This window comes from Lycorma delicatula, chromosome 8 (assembly GCF_047948215.1).
Source record: "Lycorma delicatula isolate Av1 chromosome 8, ASM4794821v1, whole genome shotgun sequence".
Lineage (NCBI taxonomy): Eukaryota > Metazoa > Arthropoda > Insecta > Hemiptera > Fulgoridae > Lycorma > Lycorma delicatula.
This window is the reverse complement of record NC_134462.1, coordinates 37,261,564-37,280,598: the sequence shown is the minus strand read 5'-3', so window position 1 is coordinate 37,280,598 and position 19,035 is coordinate 37,261,564. Positions and strand designations below refer to the sequence as shown.

Sequence of the window (19,035 nt, the reverse complement as noted above, 5' to 3'; positions counted from 1 at the left end):
GATGTAGCAAACATAAAAAGCTCTTTCCTTTAACTTTTTCAATAAATTTTACTTCGAATACAATTTTATCGGTACCAGCACAGTTGTTTTTTTTTTCAAATTATCTAAGGATATAACATTTTTTAGATAAAACAGCTATCATAATTAACCAGGTGGAAATTGGTAGCCACGAAGAACGCATGTATTTCTACTTTGTAAAGAACTTTTTTTGTAAAAATTATATGAAATTATTTTGTGAAATAAATTGCAAAAAAATTATTTCTACTCTCATTTTATGGAAGGGTAATCAAGTATTTCATTTATAAGATAAATAAATAACCTTAAAAAATTTTAAAAATACAAAATAATAAAAAAATTATCATATTATTTATCAGTTCTGAGAGCTTAATTTAGTTCAATTAATCTCAGTCTAATCAGAATTAATTAAGTCAAAATCTGGTTCTTTGAAGTCATTAGGTTATATAGGAAATATATATAAGAAAATAACAACTAGACGTAAAAATGGATTTTATGTTGAAAAGAAGTGTAAAAAGAGAGAAAAAGAAGAATCCTGTGTTAAAAAAGACATTGAATAAAGGGCTGTTATTTACCGAGATGTTAATACCCAGCCACTTAATTTGGGACTTGAAGAAAATGTAGAGGTTTAAAAGTGAAAGGATGTCAAAATTTAAATATTTCTCATAAATAATTGAACATATAAGAAGTACATATAATTTAATTATTTTTTATCAAAATATCTGCACCGAAGAAAAGGGATGGAGAAATACAAAAAAAAAAATAATAATGGTGAAATGTAAAATAATAAATTATAATGCTTAATACGATAGATACAGTTCCGAATTAGATTGTTATTTATTGAATTTCTTCAATTATTAACTTAAGCTTCAAACTAATATCTACAGACGCGGTATGTGGATTATTCTAGATCGAATGTAAACTGTCTTTTTCTGAGTTTCTTTAAAGAATTTTATGTAACTTCATGCAAAATTTAAATCAAATTACATTACCTGAATAACAGGGAAAACCGTGAAGTCTATTCAGATAAAATGAAAATAACTGTATTATCTTTCATTAATGGCAAATTGTTTCTAAGAACTTCAGTTCTCTGACGTCAAAAAGAAAATTTTGAATCGTTATTGTAACGTGGTGTGAATGCTTGAGTTACCGTATGCTTGAGTTACCGTGCTTGAGTTACTATTTCCGTATCAGTTAAGGTTAATTGTTATCATTAGAAAACCTGTTGTAGTAATCTTATATATATGTATATAGTATAATTAATTTTTAATCTTACGTTTCTTTTTTCTACATTAGAAATAATAATATATTTAAATAAATTTTATATTCTAAAATATAAAGAGAATAAATATATTCAACCGAATTTGAGAAAAAATTTCAGATAGTTTTTTAAATTTTCAATTTGCTTTATTTAATTTTCCAAAAATGTGAGACGTACACCTACACTAGAATTTTAAATAAATATTTCATTCAAAATTATATTTCAAAATATCACAAAACAGGAAAATTAACCAAATTTTATTTGTCTTTATAAGTTTTTTTTTTGTGGTTATAGGATCATTACAAATTTTAACTTTAGAAGGATCCATATTTAAGTGGTTTAAGCACAAAACAAGTTATACTTTAAACTTTTCTCCTTATTTTATTTTTATTTTTAATGTTGGTTTTTTATTTATATTATTTGAATTTCTTTTCCGTTTTTATCCTGTTCTGGTTATAAAATACACGATAAAGCCTACATATTTTCTAATATGTTTTTATTTTTATATCTTTTTTGGATTTTATTCATTGAATTTTTAATTCATGCATTATTTTTATTTTTTTTTTATTTCAGCTGTTGCTTGGGAACTAACAGAATCAAAGAGAATGGTAGCATCTTGCGATGAAAGGCCAGGTGGCCCGGACGGAAAAGGGCCGAAAACACAAGAAGATGGTGATGTAGCCGTATATACAGTGTCAGTTGGGGGTGGTTACGCGAACGAAGCGTTTAAAGACGATAATGATGTCGGAGGTATTGTAAATAAACCTCCACCGGGTCCGGTAGATGAAGATCCTACACCTAAAGGAAAATTTAAATTAGCCAGAGGAGAAAAATGGAGAATTTTGAAAAATATTGCCGCTGTGAGTTTAGCCTTTATGGTACAGTTTACCGCGTTTCAAGGTACAGCCAATTTACAAAGTTCAATTAATGCTCGTGAAGGACTCGGTACTGTTTCACTTAGTGCAATATACGCAGCGTTGGTAGTTTCATGCATATTCGTACCGACTTTCTTAATTAAAAGACTAACTGTTAAGTGGACATTGTGTTTCTCAATGCTTTGCTATGCGCCTTACATAGGCGCTCAGTTTTATCCAAGGTTTTATACTTTGGTGCCGGCTGGAGTTTTACTAGGTTTGGGTGCAGCTCCTATGTGGGCCGCTAAAGCTACTTATCTTACCCAAGTCGGTGGAGTTTATGCGAAGTTAACCGATCAACAAGTGGATGGTATTGTTGTACGATTTTTTGGATTCTTCTTTCTTGCGTGGCAAACGGCTGAATTATGGGGAAATCTAATTTCATCACTCGGTAAGTAATTATATTTTTATTTATATATATTATTGTAATAATACATAGTTATTATTGGTAATATATTAAATTATTTAATTCTAAATATTACTAAATAATAAAAAATATTTTAATATTTAATACTAAATTATTTAATTAAATTCTTCATTTTGTAAATATTTTTTAATAATTTTATGTATGATGTTTTTTCCCGGTTAGGCCAAATAAAAATATATTTCTAAATACAAATTATCACTTTATAATAAAGACACTTTATACGCAAAACAAACATTATTTTCAAATTTTTTTTTTAAATGCCAACTTTCAGGTTTTGGAAAAAAATTGTATTCAGCTAATTAAATTTTTTTCCGTTTTGTATTTTTAGCTAATAGTATGATTTTTCATTACTGAAAGTAAAACCACCCTATTTTTTCCCTATTTAGCCTCCGGGAATCACCGTCAGATATTACTTCAGAGGATAAATGAGGATGATATGTATGAGTGTAAGTGAAGTGTAGTCTTGTACAGTCTCAGGTCGACCATTTCTGAAATGTGTTCTTAATTGATACCCAACCACCAAAGAACACCGGTATTCACGATCTAATATTCAAATCCGTATAAACTAGGATTTGAACCTTAGAACTGTCGACTTTGAAATCAGTTGATTTGCGATGTCGAGTTCACTACTAGACCAACCCGGTGGGTTGAAACCACCCTATTTACTTAAAGATTACAATTAAGCACAGTTCAATCATAAAACCGCTAATTCTAGTTTCAAGTTTACTTCTTTTTTTTAATATAATTAATTTTTTGTTTTACTAACATTTTTTTTTAAATTTATTAAATTTTCCTATTGTGTACGTTGCAATCTGTTCAATTAGTGAACAATAAGCAACCCTCTTCCCCCGGCTAATGAGATGAAATGTATGATATGTAAATGAAGTGTGGCCGGAACGGAACGGAACGCAAGGAAAGCGGGAGATTTACCTATTTCCTTACTAATCGCAGAACCTGAACAAAAGTCCCCTGCTACTGTATATATATATTTTTTTTTATCGGGCGTGTAATTATTTATTTAATGGCGGTTATATTTATTTTATTTTATTTATGGACGGAATTATTTTCTGCGTTCCAATCCTTTAGACCGGGAAGAAACTGTTTGACCGGAGCTGACCTTGAGAGACTAGCCGCGTGAGCTTCGTTCTCCTGGCGTGATTCCTATTCAGTCTGTTCCCTGAAGTCCTTTCGGTGCTAGAGCCTTCCAACCTAGCAGGTATGCGCCTTTCGGGGATTTTAGCAAAATTCGCGTTCGCAAGTGGGGGCGGCGATCGCCTTATTTTATTTATTCCATGTAATAAAAAATCTCTGTAGATTTTTTGAAGAAAAAAAATTTATATCTTCTAGACTCCTGTGGATCTAGGGAGGTGTAGTCGTGTACAGACTTCGGCCGACCATTCCTGAGACGTGAAGTTACTTAAACCACAATTACCAAGGTATACCGTAATCCATTATTTTATATTCAAAGACGTATAAAATAACTTACTTTTACTAGGCTTTGCACCTGAGAACTTTCGACTTCGAAAATCAGTTGTTAAATAATGAGTTAACATCATTAGTCAAAAAGCTTTTTAAATTTATTTTATTCTAAGTTATTTTACTTAAATTAGCTTGTTAAATTATTATTTCAACCATCTAATATACTACTTTTTTTAATGTTAAGTTATTTAAATGACAAATTTAGAAGTATAGATATTACAAATTTTCATACCCATAAATTAAATGAGAAGATATAAATTTTATAATTCCTCGTGTTTTTTTTAATATAAAGATCGCATTATTGTTTCGTTATCACAACATACATTTGATCATATTTGGATATCATTAATCGACGTTTGCCTCATTTTGTTGCTTAACATAAGATTTAATTTTAATTGATCGACTGAAAAGTGGTAACAAATATTGTCTTTACAGCAGAGTAGGCGTAGAAATATGAAAGGTACCTTGCACTGGCGACTGCATCATTGAATAAGGGTGTTTACAATTTTTGTGCAAATTAAGAATGTTGTTAATCATTTGATAAAACAGCTAATCAAACATTCAAATGTAAATTTGAGAAAAAGGATTCCTTTTTCACGTTAATGAAGAAATGTGGATTGAAAAAAGGAAATACGGATTTAGGAAAATTATAAAAGTTCTATTATACTCAAAATATTTGAATTGACTTTTTATTTCCATTGAAATAGTTAGATTTTAATTCATTTAATTAGGTCATAACAGATTTTATTTACATTTTTAATTTTCTTTTTTAAATTCATCTTTTAATTCTTTTTGTAATTTTATTTTTTATTTTTTTATTTTCATTAACATAGTTTGATTTTAATTCTTTCTATTAGGTCACAACAGATTTAATATACATTTTTAATTTAATTTTTCTAAATTCCTTTGTTGGTTTCCATTCTTTGCTGATTTTTAGAGTATATTGTTATTTACATAATACTTTCACTTCTAGTAATGATAATATAATTATAAAAATAATAATATAATAGTTTAGTACATTTGATATCAGTATCGTAATTAGTTTCATGGCTTACAAATAATATTTATTCAATCCTACATAAACAGTATACTTTAAATTTGGGTCAAGCAGGCCAAAACGAATAGCGGTTTTTACCATATTATGACTAAAAGTATTAACATAACATGACTGTTTCTTATACACTTATTTGTTTAGTCTTTTAAGTGTTGTTGCAAACAACATTGCAAGTTAATTAAAATTTAGAAAAACAAAATTCTTTACTGGTGTTATCACCATTTAATCCTTATTAAATAAAAATAATAATTAAAATATAAGCTATAAAAAATGACTCGGTTAAGTATCTTAAAATAATTTTCAATCAATTAATTTTAAATCTTCTTTGTTATAGCTATAAAAATTTCGTTAAAATTCTATTTCAAAATTATTGTATAATTAACTGGATAGATAAATTTTAAGGTTCAGTTAGCTGTTCTATCTAAGATACTCTCCGGGTATGATTCAATTATGTTATGAATTAATTTTTTTTGTCTTCAGTCATTTGACTGGTTTGATGCAGCTCTCCAAGATTCCCTATAGTTTGATTTCGGTATACCCCTACATCCTTCATCCCTAACAATTTGTTTTACATATTCCAAACGTGGCCTGCCTACACAATTTTTTCCTTCTACCTGTTCCTCCAATATTACAGCGACTATTCAAGGATACCTTAATATGTGGCCTATAAGTCTGTCTCTTCTTTTACTTATATTTTTCCAAATGCTTCTTTCTTCATCTATTTGCCCCAACACCTCTTCATTTGTCACTTTATCCACCCATCTGATTTTTAACATTCTCCTATAGCACCACATTTCAAAAGCTTCTAATCTTTTCTTCTCAGATACTCCGATTGTCCAAGTTTCACTTCCATATAAAGCGACAACCCAAACGTATACTTTCAAAAATCTTTTCCTGACATTTAAATTAATTTTTGATGTAAACAAATTATATTTCTGACTGAAGGCTCGTTTCGCCTGTGCTATTCGCTCCTGCTTCGTCCATCTTTAGTGATTTTACTTCTCAAATAACAAAATTCTTTTACCTCCATAATCTTTTCTCCTCCTATTTTCACATTCAGTGGTCCATCTTTGTTATTTCTACTAAATTTTATTACTTTCGTTTTGTTCTTGTTTATTTTCATGCGGTACTTCTTACGTAGGACTTCATCTATGCCGTTCATTGTTTCTTCTAAATCCTTTTTACTCTCGGCTAGAATTACTGTATCATCAGCAAATTGTATCATCTTTATCTTTTCACCTTGTACTGTTACTCCGAATCTAATTTGTTCTTTAACATCATTAACTGCTAGTTCTATGTAAAGATTAAAACGTAACGGAGATAGGGAACATCCTTGTCAGACTCGCTTTCTTATTACGGCTTCTTTCTTATGTTCTTCAATTATTACTGTTGCTGTTTGGTTCCTGTAAATGTTAGCAATTGTTCTTCTATCTCTGTATTTGAACCCTAATTTTTTTTAATGCTGAACATTTTATTCCAGTCTACGTTATCGAATGCCTTTTCTAGGTCTATAAATGGCAATCATGTTGGTTTGTTTTTCTTTAGTCTTCCTTCTACTATTAATCTATCTGAGGCCTAAAATTGCTTCCCTTGTCCTGAAACCAAATTGGTCTTCTCCTAACACTTCTTAAATTCTCCTCTCAATTCTTTTGTATGGAATTCTAGTTAAGATTTTTGATGCGAATTTATTATGAATTAATAAATAAAAATAAAAAAGTTTTCAGTGTTTTAATTTTTTTTATATAATTTTTATAGAAGTTAAAATTTAAGCCCCACTTCAGTAAAAAAGTTGAATTTTTTTTTGTGATGTAACTTATTAAGTGTAAGTATATGATGGGTGACGCGCGATAATGAAATAATGAAATTTAAATTTATTTTAATATTTACATAAGTAATTAACTCCTGAATCAAAATTTGCATTTACTGTACTTAAACATATGGAAACTATCAACAAATATTTGCATAAGTGAATGCAGATTTTCTTAAATTGCTTACAGCTTCTCAACGGAAAACGATTCACGAATTCTAGCCTTCAGTTTACTAATACTACGAACTAGATAAAACCTAGACCTTATCAAAATTTCCTTCAAGGGATCACATACTGTAAGTTTGGTTGATCTCGCATGTCAAATCATTTCTCTGATCAAAGACATGGTTAAGTTTCTAAAAATATATAAAGTTATAATTAATATTTTCATACGATGGTCTGTAGCTTAGTACCACTAAAACTATTTTGAAGTCATTTCTATTTCACAGGATTATAGTTCAGTTCATCACTGAAAAAAATGTTTATCATTGTGTAAGTATAGTAACAGCGCGGAAATTTTAATTTCAACAACTTAGTACACCACACTTTTACTTTTCACTTAGTTACAGTCGCTAGTGAAAAAGGTCGGGATCCTCCAAAACTCAGCAGTGAAAAAGTTCTGTTTATTATCACAGCTATTTAGATGAAAATCTGTTTTACCAGATATCCAAATATTTTCCAGAATATTCGGTACATTGTTAAAAAATTGTTTAAAAGATATTAATTCTTTTCAATTCATAAAGGTTTTACATAAAAATTCCATATTTTTAATATCTGGACTGTTGAAATTATTTACGAGGATGAAAGTATAAATCTGAGGATTAATATTCTCTCCCAAACTGCGAGAGGAAAACTATTAACGTAGGATAACCATACTAAAAGCTATGGATTCTTCAACAGCAAGAAACTTTCTCTTTTAATAGTTTCTAGTATTCATTCACCATTTATAGTGTTGTACCGTTAGGGCAGGTCCTGTCACGGCTGCTACTCTTCACCTTGTTTTATCCTTTGCTAACCTCTTCGTTTCATCATATTTTCCTTTTCCGTAATTTCATCCATCATTTGAAATCTCCCTTCTCCTTCCATTCACCAAGCCTTCTATCTCATCTACTAATAAAAAACTTCTTCTCATATATTATCCTAGGCAGTTCCTTTTTCCTATATTCAATCGTATTTAGCATTTTCCTGTTCTTTCAGATTCTCCTTCACTTGTTACATGGTAACATCTGACATTTATTATTCTGCGCCATACTTACATCTTAAAAGCCTCATTGGTTTTTTTCTGCCATTCTCATTAACCACGTTTCATCTCCATCGAGCATAACACTCCAAATAAAAAATTTCATTAATCTCTTCCTTAATGCTAAGCTTAACTTTCCACACTGCAGTCGTCTTCCCTTCTTAATAAAAATTTCTGTTTACTTCTTGATATTCCTGTTTTAATTTCTACTATGCACTCAATTCATCAGTTAGTTATAAAGCTCTTTAAAATTAAAATTCTTTCTATAAAATGACCCCATGGTTTTTAATAATTTTCAGCTCACGTCTTTACAGCATGATCTTATGTTATAACCGGTTCATACTGGAAGCATAAAGTGACGACGAAATTCGCGTTCGCAAATTTATGTGATTATTCTTTTTTATGCTTTTTCCACAAACGCATAATGATCAACGCTTGATTGTAACAATACAGAACTGACCGTGAGACAAAATGACGTCATACCGTTCTGTTAACTCAACTATCGTCTCGCATTGAACGATTTAAAAACCTTTTATCGGGAACATACCTGGTATTTTGTGTATAAAATATATTTTAGTGTTATTTTTCTTTATCTGTTCTTTATCTGACAGTTACCAACACAATTTTTTTTTTCAAATGAACATTTGATTTATTTGAATAATATATTGCTATTTTATCAGTTTGTAAGTTTTATAAGTTTATCTCCTTGCCTTGTAAGAAATACCGTTTCCAGAATGAGAAATCTCCTCATTTTTCAGAAAAGTTTAAAACATTGGAGTGAAAAAATAAAAACATTAGATTTTTATTAAAATCTTATTATTACGGCAGTAGCATTCTTCATTTGGTTTAATATTTAAAGGCGTCACTTTTGGTGATATTTTCAACTGGTTTTTTGCTCATAATAAAAAATATAAGAGTAAAATTTTCAACATTTAATCAAACTCATTTGATATTTACGACCATTTCATATCTCCCATATTTAGTTCGATTTTTTTTTAAATTTAATGGATCTGTTTTCAGTTCAACTATAAATAGTAGAATCAATGATTTACTGTTATCGGTAGAACGGTTTTGTCATTGAAATAATAATATGTATGAGCATGCCTTTTAATTGTAATTCTTAGCATTATGCGTCATACGATGTTCAACTGCATCGAAAGCTTCGTTAACATTAAATTGCAAACTTTTTTAAAATTGCATTTATTTATATTAGCATTAATTTATTTATTATATTAAATATTTATTTTTACTTATTTCTATTTAAATGATTATTTATGTAGAGTATAAATATTACATAAACAAACAATAACTAAATTACTTTTCCGTTTTACATCCATTTCTTAAATATTAAGATTAAAGGGACCAATAAAGGTCACAAATTTTATATTTAGAATTATTTTCGCAAAAAATCAGCAATTTTTTATGTGGGTATAATCACATAAAATTGAGTTATAAAGGAATCAATCTCTTTTCAGAATTTGTTCGATTGCACTCAATTAAATTACTGAAAAGTGGTAGTAAAATTGAATTTACAATAGAGAGGGATAATAAAAAGTGCGTAAATTGCTTCGCGCTGTTGACTTGATAGTCAAACAAGCATTTTTTTTGTACTCTTAATATAATTATTTAAATATATATATATATACATACAGACACACGTAAATCATGCCTATAAATGTTGCTAGCGATGAAACATGAATTTCCTATTAGACATTAGAGAGGAAAGGCAGTCAAGTGAATGGTATCATCGTCAATCACCAACCAGACCAACAAATGTCAAGCGATAGCCATTTTGACGCAAAGTAATGTCTTTTGGGATCGGTTTGGCATATTGCTGATTGATTTCATGCCACGTAGAACAACTTAAAAACAGAAGCCTACTGCGAAATTCTACGTAAGTTACGGCGCGCCATTCAAAATCGGCGACGTGGGCGGCTGACCGACGGCGTCGTCCTTCTGCACAATTACTGCATGTCCACATGTTTCGGGTACGAACGAACGTGATTTACTGAGAAAATTTGGATGGAAAATTTACCCATATATATTCCGGGCTTAAAAATGCTGTTAATCAGTGGCTAAATGGATTGGCGGCAAAAGAATACGACGTGGGCATATTGAGACTGGTGTATCGCTACGATAAATGTCTTAATTCATATGGCGGTTATATAGAGAAGTAGTGTAAGGTATGCAGTTTAAGAGAAATAAAAAATATTTATAAAGTTTTCAGAATAAATTATTTTACAATGAAACGGTTTTTACTTTAGAGACAACCTCTCGTATATTTATAACTCATTTGAAAGATGTAATGAACTCCTCATTTTCTCTAGACATGTATTTGAATAGATGGAAGTATCGTGCTCTCTTTAAGTAACAGAGAAGGATTACAAAACAAAAAAAAGACAAAATATTTATTTAATAAACTTCTTTTTCTTCTGAAAAATTGAGAAAAAATAATTTAGTTTCTGATCTCATCTATCGTGCACTTAATTTTTGTAACATTTTGCCGTATACCTTATTTAAGTTTATTGTAGAACAGTTTCTTACATTAAAAAAAATTGGATGTAGAAAAAAATGGTAATTGTAACTGTTAAGAAATCTATAGAAGAAATAGAATGTGAGAAAAAAGAAGAAAAAACTATAGGTGTTAATAGTTACTGGTAAGAATAGTCGTTGAAAAAAATATATTAGTTTCTACTTACCAATTCGCTTGTGCTATGTGTCTTTTGTTTTTATACAATAGCTTAGATATATTGTGAAGGATTGGTGTTTCAGAAAACTATGCCGTAATATAATACGCGGGTGAAAGTCCGATTGCCTGATCCTGTTGTAGAAGTGTCTGTAATAGAAGTCCAGTATAGTAAAGTAGATTGTTCTACATATTATTAGTATTATTTTTATTATTATCAATAACCTACTATGTTGTTTACTGTACATACTTAAGATATTAAATTTCAGATTGAAATTCATTTCAATATTAATTTTAAATAGTCAAAACTTTTAAATATATTTAAATTAAAGTAATAATATTAATTTAACCAATCTTATAAACAACATACATGATGTTTAATAATATAGAAATTTAATTCTTCAAAGACCGGAGCTAATTATTAATGCATCGTAAGAATTGAACACAATTCTCTTGTAGGGATGGTAAAACATATCTCTCATACTTTTTTTTTTAACAACTGGAGAGCAACCGGTAATCGCCTAGAAGACGTTACTTCGGTCGATCCCAAATGACGTGGCTGAAGACTTGCAGCTTGAAGCTGATCTCCCGGCGGGGTCCCTCTTGGATCATTGAGACATCATAACATTCCTCCCGGTTGCCATGGTGACTCTCCGCAAGAGGACTACCCTTCCCTTTCCTATCTCCTAGGCTGGGTCCGGGTATGCACCCCACGCATACCCCCCTGAATCGCTCGTCCACTTCGCAAATCTGGAGGGTCCTCAATGCGTCATCAGAACGTCCTGATCCAACCATCTGCTGCACCCGAACACCCTCAGCAACAGGCTGCCTCCCTTTTTTTTTTGTTTTTTTTTTTTTCTTCCCGTACTCTCCCCGACCGGATATCCATTTAAGTATACTCAGTCGGGGAGAGTGTCCTTTTACTCTAAGGGAGTGTCCCCCGCCCACCGGTTGTACACCCGGCACGGCAGGTTAGCTCCCCCGGTCTCGGATCTTTAATTTTATTTTATTCGCCTGCCTCTAATCCCCCGCCTCGGAGACGGGGTATGGCTACGCCACCTCCCATCCCCTCAGCAGGGAACCGGGTCTCGGTCATTATGTCTTTGCCTCTAATCAGCGGTACCGCCCTCACTAAGCACCGAGGCACCCGCAGGAGCGGCACCGCCAACCGGGACTCGATCTTTTATTTGTCCCACACTCCCCAGGAGTTTCCCCCCTTCTCAGGAACCCGCACACCACGGCATACGGGCCCTCCACGGAGGGACTGTCCTCCCTACCCTAAGGGTAGGTATACTTACCTATACCACGCCAGGTATACTTACCTGGCGTGGAGGTTGCCGTGATCATGAGGCTGCCTCCCTGGCCCTGCACATGTCCACGATTCGACCCCTGGCGACAGCAACTTTTTCGCCAGTTCCCCCGAAATATTTTTCTTTTTTTTTCAAATTCAAATTAGTTGAGTTTGACATCCACTCAGTATAGTTTTATTAGGTTCAGTCAGTCGAAGATATGTCATTGTCCTTCAGTGAGATTATAGCACGTCACTTATATGTATAGCAAGTTTTATTTACCAACACAATTCAGTACACATATAACATCTCGCATACTTGTGATTGCTTTAACTTAATAATTGGGGAATTTTCTTAAGTTTCAATATTTAATTTCTTATAAAAGATCCCTCCGTTAGTATGTAGTATTTTAATAACAATAATAATAATAACAATAATAGGAAGCCTATTTATTTTGCAATCAAATAATATTCTATATAATTTTTCTTCTATTTTCTCTATGTTTAATGACTTTTTAGTCAAATTTAATGTTCGTGAATTTCATTTTATGATTTATGTTAATAGTTTTTTATTGTAAAGATATTCACAAAATTTGATTTTATTGTGTATATTTTTTATGTATCGATAAACGTGCTTTTTAATGGTGCTTCAAAACTTGCACAATTAACTACAGTGCTACCGGTAATCATTGAAGAAAGTATTAAATTATTAGCTCCGAAAGATCTTTTAGAATAAGTTTTATTAAATTGGAAAATAAATCTAGAATTTTTCAATCGGTTTAGTATTATTACGTTTTTTGTCATTTTTCTCACGAAGGAGTTTGAAGTTTAACGTTTAAGAGAAGTATTATTTGGGGGTAACAGTTCTAACGACCTGTTGTAAGACATATATTGAAATTACAGATCATAAATAAACTTTTTCAAATAGTGGGTCATTAGTTAATCATACTACTTGTCAGTCTATTCTCACTAACAGTACTCTGTTTATTTAAAACTATGTAGAGTATATAGCTTTATTAATAACCTCTTTAAATTTTTAATAATGAACTCTTTTGGCAAGTTTTTTTTTATTGTTCATAGAATTTTGCATTTTAATTTAAAATTGTTTATTTTATATAAAATTGAATATTTAAAAAATTTTATAAAAGAAAAAAACAAAATAAATGTGAAGAATTATTTTTTGTAATTTGATGAGAAAATGGGATATATAATTTTTATTTTTTATTTTTTTAATTATTAACATGAGATGAGGTAGAAAAAAATGAAATATACGGTATTTAGTCATCGGTATTTTGTTACGATTAAACTAGAGAAATGAGTATATAAATACGTATGATAGAATACATATTTTGTAAAATTCTACACCCAAAATCCTCATGATTATACCAAGTCATACAGATTAGAGTGATAATCTTTAATAATAATTTACTTTATTTAATTTAACTATAAAATGAATGAAGAAAAAAAGCTGAGATCGAAGTTTTAATGCAGAACTTTCCTGACATTGGTTATTTATTTATTTCTTTTTTCTGATATCGCCACATAATCTTGAAGCTTGTGCGTGGGATATGGAAATGTAGCGTATGAAAAATGCGTCTGACCGGTACTCGAAACCAGGACCTCCAAATAAAAAGCCGAGACGCTACCACTCGCGCACGGAAGCCAGCTATTGGTTATTTATTCTTATATACTGGACAATACATGAAAATAGACACTAAAATAGTTTTAAAAAATTCAAAAATAAATATTTTTCAACTTTGGTCGGCTACCCGATCTACAATATTTCCCCCAAATTATTATTATTAATTTTTTTTCACTTGCACTACTACCATGATTAGGAATACGACATAAAAATATTATGTTAGAAATATTCTATAAATAAAATAATAGCTTTTTTCGATTTTTGAGGAAGAGGGAAATTTTGGACCAAATTTTTTTTTTAAGGGCAGGATAAGCATGCACGTATGTACTGAACGTGATATAAAGTGGAGTAAAATTTTCAAAAGTTTGAGAAAATTAATCCCAAAAAAATTTACCCCACCCCCTTCAGATATTCTTGACAAAATCTTAACAGAAAATTGTCCCCCATATACACGAGTCTTTATATACCAAATTTCATCAAAATCGGTTTATTTAGTTACAATTTATAAAGCTTCAAACACGCCAACACACGTATTACGTACGTACAAACATTATCTCCCTATTTTTTTTTTGAGGTTCCTGGGTCGTGAAACGTCGAGAAATGTAAAAAAAAAAAATACCCGTTTCTTGAGTGATTACCATACTCTATCCTTCTTGCAGCATAGCTACATTTTACATGTTACTATACTATAGAGCGAGTATATGTTATTCTAACTACTAGCACACTAGTCAAACACTGTCGTTGACTTAAAATAATGTAATTTCCTTCATACTGATGCAAAAAAAAAAATAGTAAAAAAAGAAAAAAAAACTTTGTAAATGATTTTTCAGTATAATAGTTATAAATCTCTAAAATATGTAAATATTCAAAGAACTAAATAAAAAGACAGCTTGTTGTTTTATGATCAGAGTTGAACTGCAGGAAAGAATAAGGAATTATTACTCATAGATCTACGCTTGGAATTATTAGGATTCATTACTTACGGTTCCCGAAGAATATTTACGAAAATTTTGAATTTTCGAATAACTGATTGGAAAAGGAGTGATAATATCACATTTGACTGAGAACGTCTCCAGTAATCAACAATCCCTAAATTCTCTGATATAACAGAATATTTGACTTTTCACTTAGACCTTTCCCTTTTTATAGTTGTTAGAAAAAGTGACACTTTTGACAACATTTTCTGTTGTTCAATCTTATTCCTAGGAAACAAATAATTTTATAATTCAATTTTTTCTCGTGTATATAGAAATTAAAACTTTATTCTTTGAGAAACATAATATTTATACTTCTACCTAAAGAAGACGTATAGATTTTTCATCACTTTCTAGAAAAATGTTCACGTAAAATAAAATTTACTGCCATTCTTTGAAAGTTTTAAAATCTTTTTTTTTAAAACCCAATTTTTTCTCTTAAATAATGATAGACATTTGGAAATTTTCCAAAAAATTATTTTTTGGGGATATTTTAATGAATAATTAAAAATTAATATTTTGTTAAAATAAATATTTCTGAAAGGGTCTGATCGTGTAGAGACTTTATAAACATAGCCGATTCTTAATTTTATTTTATTAACCTTTTGCGTATGCAGCTTAAAAGGTTGTTTAAAATTTTTATTTTACTACCAAACAAATGTAAAAGGTTGTAAGTTCACTTTCTAATATTGTGGAGCTCTTCCGTATTTGACCTCAGTCAATTATCACATTTTTCATTAATATTAAAACAATCGATTTAAATCGTCATTTGTTATTTTAAGATTATCCAATTTACCGCATGAACTTGAAATTTTGGTATAGAAATATGTTGTCTTAAATAATATTATGGTATAAAACATGATAATACTATGCAATAGAATTTAATATCTGTTTTTCAATAAATATAAAATAATTATTTTAACAAAAAAACGAATCTGTACGATGGGTAAGATTAGGAACTACACCTAATTAATCCGACTTAAAGTCGTTTGGTGCAGAACGGAAATTTTTATTTGTGTAGGAAATAAAATATATATATATATATATATATATATATATATATATAAAACGTAAATTTTATAATCTGTCTTTTACTTTTGAATGTATTTTACTTTCAATTGTGTCAGTTATCAGCAATTTTTCAAATATATAAAAATTATTCTACTTTATCTCGTCTGGAATTATTTTTTTGGTTTAAAGGTGATTCTGAAAATTTTCTTTAGGGATGAGATTTTTACGATTTTATTCGAATTATTTGCTCTTTTATATGTTATGTTAGCTTAACTATGTGTATTAATTAGTGTTCATTGAAAAAATGAAAGTACTGACTTTTAAGAGTAGGTTAACTTCTAAGAACGCAACTAACCTTATTTATTTATTCTCTTTGCGGTAACTACATGCCTAAGCCGAATACTACTACTCCCAACGCCCTACTCCCAATCCCTAATTTTATCTTTTGATGAGAAGAAATATTTAGCTTGTCAAAAATGCTTAATCTGTCTATTGTTTGAAACTAGTAGATACTAGTTTTTTTAGCCGTTTTTATCCTATATAACAAGCATTATTTTATTTTAAAATTTCTTTACTAACTGTTTTTTTTTTTCAATTTCTCAACCGATCCAGTAAATTAATAAAATATATTAGGAGTACCAGTTATAATTTTTTTTTTTTAATTGTATAAATTTGTTAAAATTAATGCGTTTTAATTAAACATGTATTTCCCTTTAATATAGATCAATTACAGAATATACATCAGTTACAGATCAGCTTTCAATATTATCCACTCTTCGTATAATACCAGAATAATTACCCAGTAATACCTTTAGAAATAATTTTGTTAATTATATCATTCCAAACATCAGTATGCTGGTTTTAAAAATTTAATTATGAATTAATTATTTTTCGATGACTTGAAACTGCAAATCATTTAATAATTTGTTTATTATAATTTTTTTGAAATTTTTACTGAGAAAGAATTTCTACCCTTATTTTTACTGACAGTCATTTTTTTCAAAATGTTCAATCTTGTGGTAAATATATTAAAATTCCGTTATTCTGAATGCTTTTTTAAATTTAGTTGAATAATTCTAGTTTTACTGGGAACTCTTTTTTGTACAAGAAACTTGTATTATAATATATTTCATAAGAAAACTACCTATTGTAATGGGTACCATTTGATTCGACTTCCGAAAAATGTTGATATATCTTTGCGTTTCACATCTTCCAGACCCCAAAACAACCGTCAGTTCAAAAGTTTATTTATACATTTATATATATCAATATTTCACTTTCTTGTGGACACGATAACTGCCGTAATTTTACGCCAATCGCTTTCAAATTGATACATAAAATATAACAACCCAAAATCTCGGTTGAGTTCATCGATGGGCAAAATCGTACCATGGGGGTGGAAATGGGGGGCTTTTTCGAAAAAACATAATATCGCTATAACTTTCTTATTAAGTAAAATATCGAATTCGTTTAAAGTTCGTACTATTCTTTGGATAAGAGCCTAAAACTTATCCAAGTAAAGTTTTTTTCAACCATTGGCTCAGGGGGTACAGAAAATGGGGTTTTGAAGACAAAAAATCATACATCCCTTAATAGGCACAGTATCAAATCTGTTTAAAGTGGTCGTTCATTAACTCTAAACATTACCTAAAACGTTTGTCTGAAACAAGTTTTGATTTGATCAACCCTTACGACAAGGGATGACCAAAATGTTGCTGGAATTGTAAGAAGATGGAGCTTGTCGTATGCTAAACATTTTTTTCACATGCAACCATTGTATTGAATAAATTATGTTTTTGTTAATTTAAAGTGGAAATCTTTTTTATCCTCTACTTAGCACTGGTGAAATCTACCTCCGCCTTCCGGCGTGCCGAAAGGGATTTTTTTTTATTAGTTATTGATTGCATTTGCTTTTGAAAGTGGTGCATAATGTATATAATAAAAATTGTTTAAGGAAGTTTAAAATTGTTCAATTTATTTAGTTCTAAAAAACTTTTTAAAAAATTAGTTGATAATAGAAAAATAATTGATTAACGGAATATCACTGGTTATTTTAGTTAGATATTCATCACTTAATCGTTTAAAAAAATAATATGGTTATTATTATTATTATGCATGTTCTTATGTTTGACTATGAAAGTAGGGAAAGGTCAGATCGAATTCAGTAGCTTTCTCCACACGTCAACAAAATGTAAGGAGGGTCATCATATCGTCATTTGTAAAGTACTATATCGTGTGTCAGCTGCTAGCCTTCCCTCTCTTTTGTTATAAAATAGATTATTTTATCTTATCCCTTATTTTGTAGCCTTTACTCTTAAATATATATATTGTAATAAATATTTGGTGATCTAATCTCGATCAGACTTGACGTTTTCACAACCTACAAAATTGCCATTTCATCTCTCATCCTCTAAAACAATACTTAACGTTGGTTCCGAAGGCTAAAAAAAAATCACTTTAAAATAATCTCCAACGATTATTAGCTTTAATTCAGGATACAGAGTTAGAATAGAATCTACCTTCTCTTTTCTTAACTTCCGTAACGTAGTCTACAAATAAATATTAATCAAATTATAACAAATTTAGCTATTGTAACAAAATAGTCAGTCTTAAGTATAAAATAAATCAACAAAATTAGTAAAAATAAATCTAGTTCTCATAAGGCAGAATTTTGATGAACATAATATTTAAAAGAACAATTTAAGGAACATAATATTTTTTAACACTGATTATTTATTAATTTTTTTGTTTAATACTCTTTTTATATTATTGTATTTAATACATTATGTTTATGTTACATTATGTTCTCCAATATCTACTAACGCTGTTTAACAACCGAAACACGATTAATTTTAGATTTTTATATTGTTCGGTTTTGGATATTATAATTATATTTCAATACTGATCAGCATCTTTTCCATCTAAAATGTACAAATTTAAAAATTTTTAAAACTGGCAAAGTATTGCATGACTTTTTTAGCTACGCTGGTCAAGTGATACTACACCATGCATTAATAATAAAAATTAAAAGTGTTATAGCCAAAAAATAAAAAACAGAAGATATATTTTTTAGAGGTGGGTAATAAATCTTTAATAAGGTTTTATCCTAAAAATATTCAAATGTAGTTTAACCTTAATAAATGTATTTAGTAAAGCTCAATAAAGATTAAAGAGATAGGATGAAAAAATTTCAAAAAATGTTACTGCCTTTTAGGTCAGGTGTCTATAATTTTAACA

At 29.6% G+C, this 19,035-nt stretch overlaps 1 protein-coding gene across 4 annotated transcripts in view; it reads left to right on the top strand.

Annotated features, from left to right (window-relative positions):
• Positions 1-19,035, top strand: part of LOC142328581 (UNC93-like protein) — a 302,554-nt gene that overhangs the window by 140,019 nt on the left and 143,500 nt on the right. For all 4 annotated transcript variants that reach the window (XM_075372348.1, XM_075372349.1, XM_075372350.1 and 1 more), the window contains exon 2: positions 1,850-2,581. In XM_075372348.1, coding sequence (XP_075228463.1) covers positions 1,850-2,581 — 732 coding nt within the window. The remainder of the gene's footprint in view (positions 1-1,849; positions 2,582-19,035) is intronic.